Raw genomic sequence first — 15431 nt, 5'->3', positions numbered from 1 at the left:
TGGGCCCAATGTAAATAGGCCCTTCACCAAAAGTCATCTACGTATGGTGATCTCGACTCTCTAGGCTGTAGAGGCTGTTCAGGGGGAATTGATCATCCTGTGGAGGTGAAATTTGGGGAAAGGCCTATTTTTGCTGGGCCCCAACAAAAGCAGTTTGGATCTACGTGTCACACGTGCCCAAGTGATTTCTTTTTTTCTTTTTTTTAAATACATTTTTATGATGCCCAGCTTCATTGTTGGCCTTATTCAGGGTCGGTGCTCGAGGAGAGGAGAAAGGAGAGTACTGGTTGTGATGATCTAGACCAATTGTTGGCCTTATTCAGGGTCGGTGCTCGAGGAGAGGAGAAAGGAGAGTACTGGTTGTGATGATCTAGACCATTCGTTGTTGGCCTTACTCAGGGTTGGTGCTCAACGAGAAGAAAGAGAGGGTACTACGGGGGGGGGGGGGGGCTACCTTGTTGAAAGATCTAAACAATTCACTTGTTAGGCCCAACCAAAGGTTATGTTTGGAGAGAGAGATAGAGGGAGAGAGACTACAAGATTACTCGGGGTCCATTATTTATCACTGCCCCACAAGAAGTCCACTATTTTTCAAAAAAGTACAGCGGCCCACTTTATCAGATGATTCAAGCCGTTCATTTGTGATCCAATAGGGAGCCCCTAGGAGCTGATAGCGCCCTTCAGTTTAGCATTCATCGTAGATCATTAATGTGAACGGAAAGTGTCGCTCCCTCCGGAGTGTTTATTATGACCACGGCTTTAAATTTCAACCAAACGGATTTCGGTCGGGACAGACACTGAAATGTCACATACACGAAATGGTATTTTATTTCGACTGAAGTTTCATTTTTTCTGAAATTGGAAATTTCACCCAAAAACCTATTTTTTTATAATTAATTTTATAGTTTACCGAAATTTCCTAAATTTGGTATCGAATAAAATAATTTTTTTATCGTTTCGCCGGATTTTGGCTGAAATGTCAAAATTTCGGTCAAAAATTTTGATTTCGGTGGGGTCTGAAACCGGTACCGAAACTGAAATTTAAAACCATGATTATAACTACTCTTACTCCACTACAAGGGGTGGCCCAGGGAAGAAACAGGGGCGAATATGTCATTTCCTTGCATCAAAATGGGTACAAGAAAAGGTCGGTCCCACGACCCTACAATTTTTTTGCCCCAAGCTGTGAGTCAAACGAGGGCATTTTTGTGATTTAGGCCATAAGCGAATCGCTCGTTTTATCATCAACCACATTTTTAACGGGCATGGACTATGTTGTGTATACCTGTACTAGTAAAAAACTCTGTGCAATGCACGGGTCGACAAAGAATTGTACATACCACATCATAGGTTGATCTAAACTGTCCATGTGATGGAACACAACACAAATAGGTTGTGCCTGTAAAATAATTTCCATCGGCTCATCCTAGCCCTCCAATCTATAGAGGTTTCCATAATTGTTGTTCCTCTTAAGGTGTCCAGAATTCGTCAATATTTTTACAGGTGTCCTACATTCGTAATATCAAACTTTCCGTAATTTGACCTGCACATAGTGAATAAGGAAAAGTAGTTTTTTCGTCATCGTTAGGGGTGCAACTTGGGTCTCAACCTGACCCAACCCGAGGAACCCATATTTTCCAACCCGACCTGATTTCCAACCCGACCCAACTCGATTTCCAATTCGGGTTGGGTCGGGTCGGGTTGACGCGATTTGATATGGTACCAATTGTTGACCACCTTAGGGCTGCACATTTAACCGCCTAAACCGATAAACCGAACCGAACCGGGCCTTTCGGTTTGGTTCGGTTCGGTTTTTAGTGGCATTGGTTCGGTCACGGATTTGGTTTTCCATAAACCGTTTGGATCGGTTCGGTCACGGTCTTGGAAAAATTTAAACTGAACCGAACCGATGGTATCTTTGCCATTTTTTTATTTTTTTTTATAAATCATATATATATATATATCAATTTTCTTTACTTCGTACACCCAAATCTAATGTATTTAACTGGAAAGAGAAGAGACCGACCAAAATGGGTGGTTCCAAGTAAATAAATGGGCGGAAATATAACACCAAAAACTAAAAGAATAACTTATTACATGCTGAAAACTGAAGTAAAATTTCATCAAAAATGTTTTTTCTTGTAATCCAAACAGGGCATAAAAGTAGCAACAATCTAACTAAAGGAAATTGGATAAACCGTGAACCGAACCGAACCGATCCGGTCAAGATCGGTTTGGTTCGGTTCGGTTTGACCCCCAAACGGTTCGGTTACGGTTTGGAAATTTTCCAAACCGATGGCATCAGTTCGGTTCAAGAAATCCCCCAAAACCGAACCGAACCGAACCATGTGCAGCCCTAGACCACCTCAACTCAAGCCGGGTTGTTTTGGATTTTGAGAACCAATAGTGAGTCAGCAATAATCATTTTTTAACTCACAATCGGTTCTCAAAATCCAAACCAAACAGGGACTAACAATTAACAAAAGAAAATGTTATCCGCACTACTATATTTTGATGATCACACTCCTCACATTATTAAAATACGGTATGGCCCGCACCATAGGATTATCCAAACCGTCCATTGTGGACTGTGGAGACTATTTCAATGTTGAAAAAGAAAAACACATATACAGAACTTCTTCAGATGGAACCCAAATTTGGGTTTCGGGTCCGGTCAGGTTGCCCGACAGCCCAACTCGACCCGACCCGATTTCCAATTCGGGTTGATTGTTCTCAACCCAACCCAACCCGATTTGCAAAAAAGCCTAACCCAACTCAACCCAAATTCGGGTTGAACCCGACCCACGTGAGAACATCTAAGTAACAACGATGATTTCAAATTATATATAGTGCTAATGTCTCCACTACCATATTTTATAATGGCATTACTCACTGTATTTTGATGATCGCACTCCTCACTTTATTAAAATGTACGGTATGGCCCGTACCATAGGATGATCCAAACCGTGCATTAGATAGGCCACTGCCTACATAGGTTGTGCCTCAAAAATAATTTTCATAGTTTGATCTGAACCCTCCGATCTATAGAGGGTTATAGGTTGATCCAAGCCGTCCATGTGATGGAACACAATATCAATCGGTTGTGCCCGTAAAATCATTTCAATAGGTTGATCCTAGCGCTCCAATCGATAGAGGTTCCATAATTGTTGTTCCTCTTCAGGTGCTCGGAATCTGACAATATTTTGCAAGTGTCTTGCATGGGGAATATAGAGTAGTTCTTTCGTCATTGTCATGTCTTTACCTCTTCTTGGTAGTTTTTTTTTCCGTAAATGTCATAGACAAGTACCTGTGTCGGTACTATTCGTATGTAGATTACAATTTTACTCTCAAATAATTTCTCATAGAGATAGATGTTAAATATCAACAAAGGGGTTAATGGTAAAAAAGTAATTCTGACGTGTAAATCCCAGATTAAAAAAAAAAGAAATTTCTTTTTCCTCCCGCTATATTGTAGTAAATTTATTTATGATGAAGTCTAAACTGAAGGGAGCCTTGCAAAAAAAAAGGTGAAAGGGCTCCCCAATTGGCTGCAAATCACCATCATGTTTGACTATTCGGCAATTATTAATGCATGATGGTGATGTGCAGCTAACGAGAGAGCCATTTTACCTTTTTTTTTGCGTGGGTCCCTTCATTCTAGAATTCCTCTATTTCACCTCTTTTTTGCGAGGGTCCCTTCAGTCTTAGAATTCCTCTATTTATTTATTTATTACAGTTTTACATTATCTCACGGACAATGATTTTTTCGCCCCCATGTAGGATAATGCGCTCCCCTGTTAGCGTGATTTGACATCTAAAAGCGTCGAGTCTGCCTACAATTCACGTTAACCGGCGCATTATTTTGCAGAGGGGGCGAAACAATCTTATATCACAACGATTCTAATAAGAAACGGACCCGAATCCTCCTCGTCTCTACGTCAGTTTAGACTGGATTCACCATCTCTATATATCGTCCATATCTAGAGTTTTCAGGTTGCGATTTTGGGGGTTTGTCTGAGCGAAGTAGGGTTTTTTCTCTGGTGTTGGATCTGATGGCGGAAGAGACTGTAAAATCGCGTTACGTGAAGCTCACGAAGGATCAAGATGCTCCGGCGGAGGATATTAGGCCCGGAGAGCTCAATCAGCCCGTTCAAGTTCCTCAGGTTTGCGATTTTATTCTATATTCATTCATTTATTGGGAAAAATTTTCAGTATTAATGGAGTCTTAAATTTTAATTTCTTGATGCCTAACTCTGTTTTAGGATCTTTCAATTGTGATTGATCGGGTTTCATAGTTTTCCATTATAGAAAACTTCATTAATCATTGATTTATTGGATGATTTACAAAGAGCCCTAATGTGTGTTTATATAAAACACTCATAGGGATAAACATAGAAAGGGATCATGATAAGAAGGGAAAGAGATAAACCTAATATGATATAGTTATTTAATCAGATCGGGTTGTCTAAACTGGGTCTAATCAATCTAAGATTGATATTGTGAGATCTGATTTTATTCTCTAATAACAAATAAACAAAGAAAATGATAGAAAAAGAGAGGGGAAGGGTTGATTTGAGGCAACTGGATCTCTCAGAGGGACTCTCCTAAAACAAAGTTTCTTTGTTGCCAAATTCTTTAGGTTTCTATTGTACTACAACTAACACCCATTACTCTAAAGTACATAAGCCATAAACACATAATAGCTGCATTACAATGGGAGATGATATCTGCGCCGAGTGTTTCAATAAACATGCGCTCCACTTGTCTGTCGTGTAGTATTTAAAGGGTTTAAAGAGCTTTTTGAGAACCGTAATATCCTCTGAAATCCCTTTAACCCTTTAAATACCACACGACAAACAAGTGGAGCGCTTGTTTATTGAAACACCTTGGCGCAGATATCATTTCCCCATTACAATTACCCCATAAACACTATAATAGTATGTACATTTCATTTTTGCTATGTACTATCCATATCCGTGTTTATATATCTGCTGATATGGGTCGTTTCTACAGGAAGACGAATAGAGATGCTCTGTACTGATATTTTGTATATTATATTTTTGTTCCAAATATAAAAAGGATCGATCATTTCCAGAATTTTAGCCACTTCTCACACTCAGAGACACCAGTTCCCCGTTTTTTGTTCCTGGATTTTTAGCCACTTCACCCTCATTTCCACTTGGAGACACTGATTTATCATGAAAAAAATTTCATCGTAGCCAAACGTGCCCTTTGGATAAAATCTAGTCCAGCCTTGTTGGTATGACGACATTTATTATGTGGCATTCTGTTTTGATTGGGGATTTCATTACGCACTTATTCTTGAAAATCCTCTTGGATAATAAACTGGTTGATTGTGTTATTGGGCAGCTGGCCGTTCACAGATGTAATGAGTGTGGTCAACCCCTTCCTGAAAGCTACTCGCCCCCTGCTGATGAACCTTGGTCAACTGGGATTTTTGGATGTGCTGAAGATACAGACAGTTGTAAGATTTCCTTCCTCCTATACACTGGAAGTTGGAAACACTTTTTTTAATTGGCGATTAGTTTTGGTGCTTTATTCCTACTATTGATGGTAAAAGCTAGAATTATATTTCCTTGCTGTTCTACTTATAATTTCTTTTTCTTTTTCCGACTGTGCATGTTCTAAGAATGCAGAGGATTTTGCTTGACTTGATACATATCATGCAGTCATAAAAACTTCCGTCCTTTACTTAGCAGCATCAGGGAAACTGGTGACTCTTCTTTCATTACCTTGTCCTGAGGAGTAGTGATATATCAATCTGTTTTTTGCGGTCATGAAAAGTGCATCTGATGATCTGTCTTCATCATCCATGTTCCCTTCAAGAGTTTTGTTCCAATCAAGGAAAACTTCTTGATTATAGTTCACGAGTGTATTTACAGTTTAGCATAATGATTACTTAATGATGATTCCAAAAGCAATTTTTACTTGTCTTCTTTGGTTTTTAAGTTTTAACTTTCGTCCAAGATATGTGATGTAGGACAGCTAGGGAAGGAAGAGAAACTCAATAAAACTATAGAAAAGTGCATGGATCTCTATAACACGCAGCAATTAACGATAGAACATAACCTCTCTTATCTAGAATAATGTCTCACTATTCTAGATGAGGATTGAAGGATAGAAACAATTGCTAGAAAATGACTAGAAACTATAATATGCTTGCTAACAAAAGAACACAAGAACTAATAAAAAGGATAACATATAGAAATTAATAGAAATGAATATATTGTAGCATCTCACACTCTCACTACGCCTTAAAGATATCTCTCAACTCAACTCACCCTTAAAGATATCCCTGTAAAAAAAGGGCGGCTCAGTGCACGAGGCTCCCTGCAATTGCACGAGGCTCCCGGCATTGCAGGGTCTGGGGATGGGATATCCTTAAAGATATCCCTATAAAATTAAGAAAAACACTAATGCTCTTTGAATGGGCCCCACTCTCATACTTGGTCCTTTTTTGTTCTTTTGTGAGGTTTGTCGTTTGTAAATATGGCTTTGGCTTTTCAGTTTCACATTTGATGTGGACGGGTGTGCTAATGTTCATTATGTAACGTAGATTAGAAGCAACTTGGGTAAAAGTATTATTGAAATGAACTGCCATTGCTTATCCCAATGTCTAAAACTCAATTTTGATTTGGGTGTTTGCCTAGTGACCTGGTGAATTGACCTGGTTGAATGTTTCAAGAACTCGATCTAGTCAAATGAGTCAATGGAACAACCTAAAATAGCTTGGTTGACAGCATGCTAAAAGGGCTGCAACCTTTGCCAATAACATCTTCAGTGCTTAGAATTGGTGAATGAGACACCTCCATTTTCGTTTCTGGAAATACACACAAGTATGCCAGTCTCGAATTTCATGTACCTCCACCATCTAGTTTGTTCTTGATAATTTTGTTGCCAATCTCTACTGAATCCATCCAATGTGAATATGACATAGCAAATTGTACTTTTCCGGAGTTTTCCCTTACCTAATTTCACGTAACCATGCATATGTATGGTGTTTAGTTGGTTTTAGGTCACTTTATATTTTTGTTCTTAGCTGTAAGTACTAATTACTGAAACTTGTCGGTTTGTCTTTATGGTTCATTTGGAAACAGCTCAAGATGAAAAATATGAATATAATGAGTTACGAGGAGTTCTGTGATAAATTGCTAAACCCAATCTTCTCTCTCCCACTTGCTCCACACAAACGGCCACAAACAGATGCTTGTATCTACCCCCCCCCCCCCCTCCCCCGCGACACACTCACACACACACACACACACACACACACACACACACACACACACACACACACACTCACACACACACACACACAACAAGGTTTTCAGCCAAGAGATATTGATTTTTTCATCCGTTTCTTTATTGAATGATTTATCCGATCTTCTTTCTCCTCATTTCCGCTATATAATATGCACCCGTCTTACATTGTCCCATATTAACTAAAATCTTGGTTCTTTGTGTCTTCAGGCTGGACTGGATTGCTCTGCCCATGTGTGTTGTTTGGGCGGAATGTTGAAACGTTAAGAGAAGACATTGATTGGACCAAACCGTGCATCTGTCATGCCTTTTGTGTTGAAGGTGGCTTGGCCCTTGCAGCTGCAACTGCGGTGTTTCATGGTATCGATCCGAGGACAGCGTTTCTGATTGGTGAGGGTTTGATATTTGCTTGGTGGATGTGTGGTGTCTATACTGGTCTCTTTCGACAATCATTGCAGAAGAAATATCATCTCAAGGTGATCTCCATTTCCGTCAATGCATATGTTAGCCGCCAGCACCAATTTCCACATAAACACCACAGACTCTACACATATATTCCAGGACGGGCACATTTTCACATGCATGCATACACTTACATCTTACTTTGCATGCAATTGTTTGGCACTGGTACTTATGTTAGCATGTATCATACATCTGGTTTGGTGGAAGCGCACACATATAGCTGGTGATATCTTGTCCAGGCCAGTGCTCCCTTTGTAGAGATAAAAGCTGTTTATTTAGAAAATGCTCTTTAACAAGTGATTGAGGGGTAAAAAAGGCATTAAATTACACAAGCGGTTATATTTTTAACTGAACAATTTTCACTAGTAAGCTGAAAAATGCATAGTTGCATCGTGGACTCCCCCGAGTCGACTCCCTTGTACCTTGGTCGTGTTCTGTCCGGAGTCCGCGTTTCATCCTATAAAGCCAATCAAAACACCTTTGACTGCCCCGTGTTATGACCGCGTCAACTGAGTACTCAGCTGCATCAACCAAGTACTCGATCGCGTCGAGTCGAGCTGACCAAGGTTTGCTTTTACCCCATTTTGATCCATATCTGTGTTTTGAAACACTGACAAATGGTCTATGGGAAAAATGCTGTAGTTACAATGAAACAACTAAAGATGAACATGATTTTCAACAACAATCGACTCCCTTGTGACAGCTTCCTTAGCCAACTGATCGGCCATAAAATTTTCTTCTTTCTAAACATGACCAAATATCGCATCTAAAGTTCATACAAGTTCAATAACCTCGCAAAAATGTTTTTCTTTCCATTAAAAGAAAAAGGTTTGGCCATCATCCAAGTGACACTTGGGATGCCCACACAATGACAGCCTAGATTCTACTTCTATCATCCATAGCCAATGGTTCCGATTTCTCGCCAACTTTAAACCTTAGAGCATTGCTAACGCTTCTTCGTGGCTGAAATCTCTAATCCCGATAGGGCCTAGAAGGCCAATTTTCCCGTACACTTGTTCATCAATTTGTGCAATGGAGGATTTTCTCTTTAGTAATTTAAAACCTCGCTGCTCTTGTTTTTTAATATCCTGCTATTCTTTTCCTACCATATCATCCACCCCGACGACCGAGTTGGTGAACACAAGGTAGAAAAAGAACATATAGAAGGAATACAGAAATCTAGAGCCCTCAAGAGGGGGGGGGGGGGGGGGGGAGTCAAATATCTGTAAACCCTCCCTATCGACACTAGCCCTGGCTAACCTGTCTGCGTCGCCGTTTGCCGATATTCTAACATGCTTGTATGTGATGGATACTCCCGCAACTCACTCGTGAATCTCATCAAACCAATGCACAAACCTCCATGGATGAGGATGACTTGCCTTCAGCCACTTGATTACATTAAGGGAATCTCCCTCTACAATCAACTTGTCCATAATGTTACCGTCTATAATCCGTATGCACCGGAAAACCGCTCTCACTTCCATCTTGTTGGAATCCGATATCCCAACTGGAACTGATAAGGCCCAACTTGTGACTCCCTCATCATCTCTCAACACCCCTTCTACTCCTATTGGTCCAGGGTTGCCCAGGCCAGATCCATCAAAGTTAAATTTCATCTTCCCGGGTTCCCACGGATCTCAAACATGAGAGGGAGTTGTCAGTTATTCACCACTACAGCATATCTCCCTCTATGCCAAAGGTCAAAAGCAGATACAAACATGAAGCTTGGGGGAGGGTGTTTGCCCAAGCGATGGTTAGGGCGACCACCTTAGTGTAGATAAATTGCGAAGACTTCACAAAGCCCTCGAAAACCTTAGCATTCCTTTCCTTCCAAACGACCCAAAGGGTAGCCAGCAAGGCCACATCCCTAGATAGTCTTTCCTTTTGAGTGCCAGGGGACATGGAACCAACACTTTAAAAGGTCGGTCAGTCTGGATGGAAAGACCCACAATAGGCCAAATTTACCCATAATCCTACTCCATACCTCTCTAGCGAGCCTCGAAACACGCGGTCTATTTTCTCTCACTCCACATATAGAGCACAATTATCTACTATCAGCATGCATAGGTGTCATGTTTGTTGCTCTTATCCAAAAAAAAAGATGGAGCAGGGAGTATCACTGACTTTCGTCCCATTAGCCCAGTCGGTAGTATTTACAATATTTTGGCTCAAGCGTTGGGGGATAGGTTTTGAGGTTGGGAGGAATTATTTTCAAGTCTGAGAGTGCCTTCATTCAACGCAGACAAATCCGCAATGGGGCCCTGCTAACCAATGAGTGCATTGAATTCTATCATGATTGGGTAAACAAGGGATTCTTTGTAGGTTGGATATGAAAAAGGCCTATGGCAAAAATGCTTATCGTAGGGGTGCAACTCGCGTTGGGTTCAACCCGAAAAAAAGTTGGGTCGGGTTGACTTTGGGTTCAGGTTCAGATTGAGTTTTCCCAACCCAGGTTGAGTTCGGGTTGAGGGTTTGGGCAACCTGACCCGAGTGGAACCCGACATATTTTATCAATTTTTTTTGTAAGCTTAAAAACTCGGGCGGGTCGGGTCCGGGTTGGAAAAAAGGTTCTTCGGGGTCAGGTCGAACATTGTTGGGGTGGAAATCGGGTTGGGTTGGAAAACAGGGTTCCTCTGGTCGGGTCGGGTTCAACATTGTTGGGTTGGAAATCGGGTCGGGTCAGGTTCGGGTTGGAAAAAGGGTTCCTCAGGGTCGGGTCGGGTTGGCCTCAACCAGACTCAACTCGACCCGAGTTGCACCCCTTGCTTATCGTCAACTTGGTGTTCAATTTTGGTTAGTGAGATACTTAAAGATTTCTTTCATACTTCCAGAGGCCTCCATCAAGGAGACCCTCTCTCCTTTCTTGTTAATTGTCATGGCAGAGACATTTAGTAGAACGATGGAAAAGGCTAGATCTAGAGGTCTCATTGAAGGCTTCTACATTTTGCCAGGCTGAAATCTCACCTTCAATATGCCAATGATACCTTTGTTTGTAGTAGCCTAGATCCTCTTAAAATTAAGAATCTAACGGCTGTTCTCAAATGTTATGAAGCGTTACTAGGTCAAAGGATGAACTTTGCTTAATCCATGGTAATGAGGGCTAGGGCTAGGTTGGAAGATCAGGTAGTTGAGGAATTTGCTAACATCTTGAGATGGAAAATAGGCTCCATCCCTAATTCTTACCTTGGCTTTCTGTTATGAATTGGTAGACCCACTAAAAGACTTTTGGACCTCATGATAGAGAGAGTGGAAAGGAGATTAAAAAGTATGGGTAAGCGTGGTGTAAATCGAAAGAAGTGGACTTCACTGCAAGGTAAGGGTGAATCGGTAACATGCTTTAGGAGGGTTACTAGTCCAAAGGTTAGGGGCTCAAGGGGTTATCTGTTGGCTACATGGCAATTAGCAGGTTACAGGTAGCTTATTGCATGATTATTGGACAGACAGTTCCCCAAGATGAACTTCACAGGTACTGTGGGAAAAGGGTTAAGTTTCAGTCCGTTCGAAAGGTTCTGGCCTGGGTAAGGCTCAAGGACGTTGCTGCAGGGTTTAGGTAGGGGAAAAGGTTTCGTATGTCTTAGGTTTATGGTAATTGATCATAGATGGGATGTTTTAGGTGAGCAGGAATTAAAAGGTTTTTTGGCTGTTCAATGGGTAGGAAAGGGAGTTCTGGGCAGTCATATAGGTGATGTGTTTAAAAGGGGAGCTTATGGCTGGGCGAAAGGGTAAAGAGGTGGGCTGAAGGTCAGCAAGGGAGGGAGGAGAGGGTTGGTGGTGTTCATAGGGATGAGGTGAGGGCTAGGTGCAGTCGAAGGGTTGAAGGAGCAGCGGTGTTCATAGGTTGCAAGTATTCAAGAACATGAAGAGAAGAAAGAAAGAGCGGAGAGGGAAGGAGAGCAAGAGAGAGTTTACCCACGAATGGGCCTTCTCCTAAGTGAGTTGAATACCTTGCTGGGACTAATCAAGTTGATTCAATATTCAAGCATGCCTCGAAAGGTCATGAGCTATTACATTTGTAGGGGTGTCAATAATGATAATGACACCTCATCAATTATGTTGCCATCAAATAATAATAACACCCATATTTGATATTGACACCCTAATGATAATAGGACCCCTGTTAATAGTCACACACACACACACACACACACACACCAAATTAGGATTGGGGCTTTCTTTGGAGCTTTAAGTATATGATGATTATGGCGCATTAACTCGTCGGAGTCGAGTTCTTTTCAGATGGAGAGAGACGATAGGAATAAGAAGCACTTAAAGACTTATCAGAGGAGGAACAAAGCCCTTGAGGACTTATTATTAGAGGAGTTTAGGATTTAGACTTAGGTGCCATCTGGAACTGGCCAGTCCTTCTGTTTGACTAAGAACTTATGGTAGCCTCTGCTTCTTGTTGAAATGATTTTTTTCTTAAGAACATCCTCAGAAGTATCCTGGACTTCAGCAACATGTGTTAGTCATGGAACGGGTGGTGCGGATTGAGTGCCAACATGTTGCCCATGATATGCAATAAGGTCCTCCACATTGAAAATCGGACTGATATCGCACTTGAAGACTTATCAGAGGAGGAACAAAGCCCTTGAGGACTTATTATTAGAGGAGTTTAGGATTTAGACTTAGGTGCCATCTGGAACTGGCCGGTCCTTCTGTTTGACTAAGAACTTATGGTAGCCTCTGCTTCTTTTTGAAATGATTTTTTCCTTAAGAACATCCTCAAAAGTATCCTAGACTTCAGCAACATGTGTTAGTCATGGAACAGGTGGTGCGGATTGAGTGCCAACATGTTGCCCATGATATGCAATAAGGTCCTCCACATTGAAAATCGGACTGATACCCATGTCATCTGATAGTTCTATTACATATGCATTAAAACTCATCTTCTAACTTTTATGCGAGCTCGCACTCATTGAGTTCAGTTACTTCATAGGTGTCTTAGGAAACCATTAGCGTCGCACTGCCTAATAGTGGGCCTAGTGGCAGTCCTATCAATTGCAGCAATAGGAGTGGGTGGAGATCTATTTTAGGGCATCTTATAGAGAATTGAAGAAGGGTTCTTCATGGAATATGGAGATCAATAAAAGGGCGGCTCAGTACATGTGGATCTCGCCATTGCGGGGTCTGGAATATGGAGATCAATAAGAAACAAAAATTAATCATCAATTTATTTGAGTAATCAAGTCATGATTGATCTTCCAATGGTGCCAATACAAATAATGTGAATGCTAATTTATCAAGATGGTAGAAAATAACATTTTGTTTGTATGCATGTTTCTCTTGTATAAAATGGGCCAATGGGGTTTTATGGCAGTCTAAGTTCATTCATATTGAATACAAGCAATGCATAAAAAATCTGTTTTAACGTATGCAATGTGTGCCATGGATATGTTCATAAAGAGCTAGTGATGATGATTTACACAGCAATATTGAAGGGAACATAAAAGAGAGGAGTGGCATTATCAACTTATGCAAATGCAGCCATTTCTTCTTTCGGCCCAATAATCATTTAGCGAGACAACTGACTCCGATTACTGTTACTGGCTGCAGAACTCGCCATGCGATCCATGCATGGTTCATTGCTGCATGCACTGGTGTGCCCTCTGTCAAGAGCACCGGGAAATGAAAGTACGTCTCTCTGATAATGTTGTCATGCCCATGACAATCATAAACCCACCTCCTGTTCAAGAAATGAATATGGGCGAAAATCAGGAGACTGCGGCTGCTGAGAACGGCATCGAGCACACTAATCTGGAGATGCGAGCTTTGTAGTTCAGTTCAGAAAAAGATTTTCTTGGGGCAGAGCACAGGTTTTGTATTTTCTTCCCTCATTTTCTTTGTTCCTTTTGTTTAGGTCTTTGGTGGCTGAGTTGGTTATAAACATATTGGAAATTAGGAACTCTTGGAGACTGTAAGAAACACTATATAGGAACTCTTGGCTTTATTTTACACCTGTAGCCTTTTCATTCTTAGGAAAGGAAACACTATACTCTGAAGAAGTTTACAACAAAATTTTATTACATCACCACTCCGCCTACATTGGATTAGTTTTGACCCCGCTCTGTTACTCTGATCCGTGTAGTTCAAGTTGTTCTTAGGCTTTATAAACATCTAAACAATGATATTGTGATATTAACTTTGAAAAATCGTCATTGGTTTTGAACAAAGATGATGTTTCATGTGGCCGCGACAGCTCAAGTGTGTCGCCCAGAAATCAGCCTTTCACTTTATTAATATGGGGTGATTAACTATAAGATTGACCTTATTTAAAAAAAAATTATAAGATTGACCTCAAATTATTGACCCGTAGGCCCCATTGTTGACGGATCATGGTACAAAATCACACTAATGCAAGGGTCTTGACAATTGAAAAGGAATTATCTTTTAAGTCTAGCATCATTTTCATTAGGCTCTGTTTCTTTTAACATAAAACAGGTGTAAGATTTGTTTTACGCCCATTTTTCCACTAAACATGGGCGCAAAATTCGTTTTATCCCCATTTTACGTGGAAAGAATCGACCCCACTGCCATGCGCACGGTGATTGGGTCCATGGATATTGTTGGCCAGCCAATTGACCTTGATCCCACCATCATTGGAAAATTAATTCTAAACCTTTGATCGGGCGAGATGAAAAGGACATCCTAAAGATATCTTTACATGTTGATTTCTGCGCCAATCTTGTGAATGTGATCTCTCTTCGGTATCAGACCTGGATCCGCTTGGTCGTCCTGTGATGGGCCCATCATATCAAGGCTCCTCGTCACGAAGGACAAATGTCACGTGTTCATTGGATCAGCCTAACTGTTTCCAAGTTGTGCCAGAGGAGGGTGAGGTTTTAAATTTCGACCAAAATTTCAGTCCGAAATTTCAGGTTTCAGTGAAGACCGAAACCGAATTTGATAGCCGAAATTTCGGTCGAGATTTAAGGGATTTCATTCAAAAAACTTGATTTTTTATAATTATTTTCCATAACAAAAATTCATAGTGGCTGAAGCAGTGGGATCAAGGCAAGAGCTTGATTGGGAGTCCAAAACTAGCATTGAAATCAAATTCACGTTTAATTTTGAGTCCAATAACAAGTTTTGAACTAGAATTCAAGATAAGTGATATCAACACAACCATGTTTTGAAATTTTCACTAACCCGTCTTGTCTTTTATTATTCAAAGAGATGTCAAAGGTTATTACAATTCCCAAAAGGTTATCACAAGCTAATTAAAAAAGAAAAGACAAGCTATGTTTGTGTAATTATTAAAACATGGGTGAGCTAATATCATTTCCAAACATCAATTCTCAAAATCCAAAACGAACTAAGCTTTCACTCTTGGGCCTTGTTCTTTTTGGATTTTGGGAATTGATTTTGTGTTTAATTTTCGAGCGCTGCTAGCAAAACGGGAATCCGTTTTATTAAAAAGGAAGGGGATACATCATTGGTACACGTCCACAAAGAGACAATGGAGAGAGCTTGAATCATGAAACACAAAAAAAAAAAAAAAAACCATAGTTTTATATTTCGGCCCAAAATCCAAAATTTCGGAAGAAATTTCAAGAATTCAATTTTTTTAAAAATAAGATGGTGTTTTTCTGAATTTTTTGCCGAAATTCTGGAAATTTCGTAATGAATAAAATATTGTTTTTTTTTTTTTGCCGAAATTCGGCCGAAGTTTCGGTTTCGACGAGGGCCGA

At 40.6% G+C, this 15431-nt stretch overlaps 1 protein-coding gene across 1 annotated transcript; it reads left to right on the top strand.

Moving 5' to 3' along the window:
• The first annotated feature begins 3862 nt into the window (after window positions 1-3862).
• Window positions 3863-13771, top strand: LOC143878103 (cell number regulator 6-like). The gene is made up of 4 exons (XM_077380427.1): window positions 3863-4163; window positions 5371-5485; window positions 7492-7757; window positions 13297-13771. Exons 1-4 carry the CDS (start codon window positions 4053-4055, stop codon window positions 13516-13518), a joined length of 714 nt encoding a protein of 237 aa, XP_077236542.1. The 5' UTR covers window positions 3863-4052; the 3' UTR covers window positions 13519-13771.
• The last annotated feature ends 1660 nt before the right edge of the window (window positions 13772-15431 follow it).

The sequence above is a fragment of the Tasmannia lanceolata genome, unplaced genomic scaffold (assembly GCF_043159265.1).
Source record: "Tasmannia lanceolata isolate RefF3 unplaced genomic scaffold, GAP_Taslan_0.1 ptg000002l, whole genome shotgun sequence".
NCBI classification, from domain to species: Eukaryota; Viridiplantae; Streptophyta; class Magnoliopsida; order Canellales; family Winteraceae; genus Tasmannia; species Tasmannia lanceolata.
This window is presented reverse-complemented; position numbering and strand designations above follow the sequence as displayed.

Bases quoted from the DNA above. Each gene is read 5' to 3' on its own strand.
- LOC143878103 (XM_077380427.1), top strand. From the start codon at position 4,053: ATGGCGGAAGAGACTGTAAAATCGCGTTACGTGAAGCTCACGAAGGAT. The intron at 4,164-5,370 runs GTTTGCGATTTT...GTTATTGGGCAG, and splicing joins AGCCCGTTCAAGTTCCTCAG to CTGGCCGTTCACAGATGTAA. The intron at 7,758-13,296 runs GTGATCTCCATT...TACTGGCTGCAG, and splicing joins AGAAGAAATATCATCTCAAG to AACTCGCCATGCGATCCATG.